This window comes from Macrosteles quadrilineatus, unplaced genomic scaffold, assembly GCF_028750875.1.
Source record: "Macrosteles quadrilineatus isolate MER2022 unplaced genomic scaffold, UCM_ALF_1.0 Scaffold_8__2_contigs__length_117827958, whole genome shotgun sequence".
Taxonomy (NCBI): domain Eukaryota; kingdom Metazoa; phylum Arthropoda; class Insecta; order Hemiptera; family Cicadellidae; genus Macrosteles; species Macrosteles quadrilineatus.
In genome coordinates this window covers 14510632-14515594 of record NW_026542601.1, presented here as the reverse complement: position 1 = coordinate 14515594, position 4963 = coordinate 14510632, and the positions used below count along the sequence as shown (strand labels likewise).

General features: G+C 47.9%; 2 protein-coding genes across 2 annotated transcripts; both read right to left on the bottom strand.

Moving 5' to 3' along the window:
• Window positions 1-317: 317 nt before the first annotated feature.
• Window positions 318-1640, bottom strand: LOC129000204 (uncharacterized protein F54H12.2-like). Its single transcript, XM_054427159.1, has one exon. It carries the CDS (start codon window positions 1638-1640, stop codon window positions 318-320), a length of 1323 nt encoding a protein of 440 aa, XP_054283134.1.
• Window positions 1641-3427: 1787 nt separating this feature from the next.
• On the bottom strand, window positions 3428-4564 carry LOC129000203 (uncharacterized). Its single transcript, XM_054427158.1, has one exon. It carries the CDS (start codon window positions 4562-4564, stop codon window positions 3428-3430), a length of 1137 nt encoding a protein of 378 aa, XP_054283133.1.
• Window positions 4565-4963: the final 399 nt, after the last annotated feature.

Here is a 4963-nt window from a genome sequence, read left to right as displayed (position 1 = left end):
AATGTTTGGTCAACCAATAGGACTCTCTGAGTTTATCCGCAGTCAACGCGTCACGATCGAACGGCGCACGTGCGATGTGATGTAATAACAATGTGCCAGTCGACACGTCAACTACACTGGCTTCTTTCACTATGAAATCGTTGTTGTTGTCCTTGAAACACTGTAGGTCCAAAACCACAGCTGTGCAATCACTGTGCCTACATTGCTGCTGCTGCTGCTGTTTCTGTCGGTGCGACGGAGCTTGAAGGTAACAACGATCCATCACGATCAAAGGTCAGTGCGATACTGAGCTATGCGGTGGGGGTTGGTTCTTGTATTTAGCCGCTGAAATCCACGGACACGTTGCGATGTCGGTCCACTTCGATTACATTGTCCATTTCGGCGTACACTATACAGTTGATGGACGAGGCCAACGCTTCTTTGAATTGCAGTTCGATGCGCAAATTGCCGTTTCGTACCAGATTCCAGTGACTCGATTCGCCGGCCGACATGTCCGGCGTCAGGTCGAACGCCATCAGACAGTAGCCGTTCGGATAAGCCGATCTGCCGATCTCGTTGCCCTTGTCGGTGAACTGTATACCGGTGCCGGTGAACAGCGTGTGATAGGCGAGTGCGTAGAGTTTCGAGTCTCCCGTGAAGGCCGGTGTCAACGCCTTGAATGGCACTTGTTCACCGTCGATGTACAGAGCGAAATAGTTCAAATTGAAGTGTTGAAAATTAAACGGGTTTTTCTTGAAATCACCGTTGAACGCCACATTATCCACCAGTCCCACGATTATGCGTTTCGGCAACTGACCGAGAAACACACTGTCCAATGTCTTGCCCAGAATACCACTCGGTAGCGTGATGGATTTCACGTCCACACGTGTGATTGGATACTTGGCCGTACCACTTTCCAGCGTCTTGCTGTGCGCCACCAACACGCCGGGATTGATCTTACAACGACGCACAAACAGATTGGCCTCTCGAATGTGCACCTTGTAGTTCGTTGCTGTTTTCGACATTATGGCAAATGAGTTTCTCGATCTGACGAGACGCAATCGCATTTCCACACCATTCAACATAAACTTGGCTTGATTGCACAAATCTAGATGTAAATTTCCCACCATATCGATGTACGTGCTCTTCTTCACGAAGTCGCGTCGTTTCACTAGTCCTGCGTTGTTTGCCTCGCAATCGTCCATTTTGTCGGCTATGTCTTCGTAGAACATTGTGCTGGTGAGATGTGACTTTTTTGCGCTACCGCCATAGTTCAGTAGATTTTCCAAATAGGCGCGATAAGCGTAAGTGTTGTTTTGTGGTGACACCAGTTTGTGATTGATGTACAGATCCACTTGACTGAACAGCGAATGGAGCCAATTGTTAACAGGACCCATCTCTTCGACTAACGCCTCTTCCACTTTTGTGCCGTCATCTTTCACTATTGTCGCTTCGATGTGCAACAGAGATTGCGTCAAGTCCGTGTATTCTTCTCCGTTAGCCGGTATGACAAACTCTATCGGCGAATCGTCTGTCAAAGACGAGATCGGCTTGTACTGAATCCATTTGCCGTTCTCTATACTAGTCTGAGTAGGTGGTAAAGAGAATAAATCCAATTCGGTTTTAACGCATTCACACGATTTCTGATGAATGAATGACATTTTCTTTTCTTTTCTTCTTCTTGTTGTAGGAAAATATAGTCTAATTGAATATATCGTCTATCGACGGTATTCCTCTTGCTACTCTTCTTTTAGTAGATCTATTCCTCCTGTTTCTACTCTTCTTATTGACGCTTTTAACTTTGCTGCTGCTGGCGCCGGAACGTCGAGGTAGTCTTTTTGTTGTAGTTTTACGCTTTTTCTGTCCCTTATTGATAACAGGTCTTTTCATACTCTTCCTCCTCCTCCTTCTCTGTTTTGTTGTGGCAGCGGTGGACGTCCTTACTCTGAGAAGTGTCGCTAACGACTGCGGTGTGACGCGATGGACACGTCTTTTCTTATATGTGACGGCACGACCACCTCCACTCAATACGCGTTCCAATTTGTCATCGGCTCTGCGTTTTAACGAGCCGGTGAATTCTTTGAGGCGTGCGGCGGCCGCGTACCTAGGATGTTGTGTACCACCAGCGGACACTATGTCGCCGAGGAAACCAACACCTGAACGCAAAGCCTCTTTGCCCATGGCGGTTGCACCAGACTTTAGTAACGGCACTACAGACCGCATGAGTCCACTGAGGAAACTGCCGATGCCATGACCGCGCTGGTACGGTGCACCTCTGTACACGGACGATACACCGTTACCCGACTGTTGTAACTGTCGCCGATAGTATGCCAAATACGGATCGTTCGTATTCATCGTGGTTGTTGCTGCTGCTGCTGCTGTTGCTACTACTGTTGCTACCACTGATGTTTATGCTGTTGCTGTCGTCTTCGTTGATGTTGTCGCCGTCGTATTCGCCGTCGTATTCGCCGTCGTATTCTCCGTCGTAATCGCCGTCGTAATCGCCGTCGTATTCGCCGTCGTTTTCGCTTTCGTATTCGCCGTCGTCGTCGTTCTCGCTGTCGTCGTCGTTTTCGCTGTCGACGCCGTTTACGTTGCTGCTGCTGCTGCTCGTATATTTATGCCAGCGTGAGCGATCTGCGCAGGTGTAGTTTCATGCACGTAGTCCCAAAGTGGAATGGCAGATGATCGCCTGTGCTGCCCCTTAAGTCAATTTCCACGTTCTCGAATGTGCTCTTGATGACGGGCACGTAATGCGGATCGGTGAAATGCACGGTCTTGTGCGCGCCGTACATGTAGTTTGTCGTATCGATGTTGACGATCTTTAATAACGGTGCCACCGTGTCACCCACCAACTGAGGCTCCACCAAATCACAATACACATACATGTCGCCCGGCAGTCCGGCTTGTATGTTGGCCGGCAGTTTGGCTTTCTTGTTGGTCTTCATGTCCGTCTCGACAGGATCGAACCCCAACTGCAGCGCGAGACCAGTGCTCAATTCCATTTGAACTACGTGACTGCGAATCGCTATTTCCACCACTTTGGTGTTTTCATCGTACATGAAAGTGGCGTAAAACCTCAAGCGTTCCATGGCGTTCAACACTTGTATCAATTCTGTAATATCGCTATAGTTGCCAGGCTCCACTTTGAGAATGTCCACTTTGACTTTATTGGTTTTGTCAGCACCGCCAGTGGCTATAGCGCTGCGATCTTCATGGTAGATAAATATCTTCGCATCATCGCTCACCGTCAGAAATGAACAGGGGTAATGCGCTTCAACTAGTGCCACTTCCCATTCACCATCCGTCAGATGTATAGACGTAGGTAGTTGAGTTATATAATCAGCCACTGTGTTGTTCGGGTAGTAATTCATTGAACTGTTACTGGGCAAGGTCAAATAGAACTGATTATGTTTACTCATTGTCACTGATACGCGGTTGTTGTCCTTTATAATTGTTTCACTTCTGACGCTGGTATCCAAGAGTTGAACTCGTCACCGTAACCTTTCCACTTGACGAGATAACGCTTACTGCGGCCACTGCCTTTGGTGTCCAATATTTTATCGATTTCGTACAGTCGGTCTGGTGGCAAGGTGACTTTTTGCAATTCTTCTTCGTAGAAACGACCAATCAACGGTGACCCGTTCAAATCGTGCAACACGTACAACGGTAACGGATGATGACCGTACTCGCGGTCCACCACGAACACTTCTTTACTCCAATTCGTCTCGTATCCTTTGGCAAAAATATTTTTTTCTTTTGCAATACGTACCGTATCGCCCGCCACAAATTTTGCCTTTCTACGCTTAGGTAATTTAGTCTTGATGCCGCTGCCACTACTGTACATGTGTCGCCACACTCGATATACGAGTTTCTTATCTGCTTTCTTCACATCAATCGGACGTACAGCTCTGCCGTCAGCAGTAGTACCCAGACTGCTGTGCGCAGTGTGATTGTAGGCGTTCACCAGTTGTTGTAGCACATCGATGTAACGGTACGTGTTTTTATACGTAAGATAACGCCACATGCGTGATTTCAAAGTGCGGTTCACACGTTCCACGACCGCCGCTTTCACGTCAGGGTTCTGTGTTGTAACATATCTAACGTCGTATTTTCTGAACAACTGTTTTACCTTGACGCCGGTGAACTCAGTTCCCTTGTCCGTCTGTAGACAGCGCGGTACCGTGACAGAGGGTTTTTTAAATATTTTCTCGAATGCGTCGGCCACTTCTTTGCCGCTTTTTGTTTTCAACGCTATCACGTAAAGTCGTTTACTGAACACATCTATCACTGTCAGCAGATAGTTGATTCCATCGTTGAACGAGCTCAGACCGCGCATATCATTCAAATCCGCTTGCCACAGTTCGTCAGGACCGAATACCACGTAACGGTTGCGGGCGAATCGTTGACGCACCGGTCTGTGCAACGTGTAAGTGTCTTGTGTCCGTAACCAGTCCAGCACTGTTTGCCGTTTTGTCCTCTTCTTCTTCTTAACTTTTCCCTCCTTCTCGCGTATCGCATGTAATAGACGTGTGACACCACCGTATGATGCAGGATCTTCGGGATTGTAGTACACTCGTTTCATGATTTATCCGCACTACGGCGAAAACGGTTCCCACCTGTCCAACGGCGATTGTAATTGATCTCTATCAAGCTGTCGTTGTCTTCGATGAGCCGCCAACGAGGGTAATGGTGACGTAGGGGATAACGTACGCTGCTGATTGTAAGCCGAACGTAAACGATCACGCATAGGTGTTCTCGGAGTCGATGATGTGATCGAACTACTCGCTACAGCTGACGTTGCGTCACCACGTAACGATCTGTATCCCGCACCCAGATACTGTAATGCTGTAGAATTGTTGATATACTCCTTGGGCACATTCATGTCGCGTAACCCGTTCATGACTTCGTACCACCCGGCGGGCATGTAATCTACCATACGTACTCTCACTATGCAGTGTAATATGTCCACGATATTTGAATC

Bases quoted from the DNA above. Each gene is read 5' to 3' on its own strand.
- LOC129000204 (XM_054427159.1), bottom strand. From the start codon at position 1,640: ATGTCATTCATTCATCAGAAATCGTGTGAATGCGTTAAAACCGAATTG.
- LOC129000203 (XM_054427158.1), bottom strand. From the start codon at position 4,564: ATGAAACGAGTGTACTACAATCCCGAAGATCCTGCATCATACGGTGGT.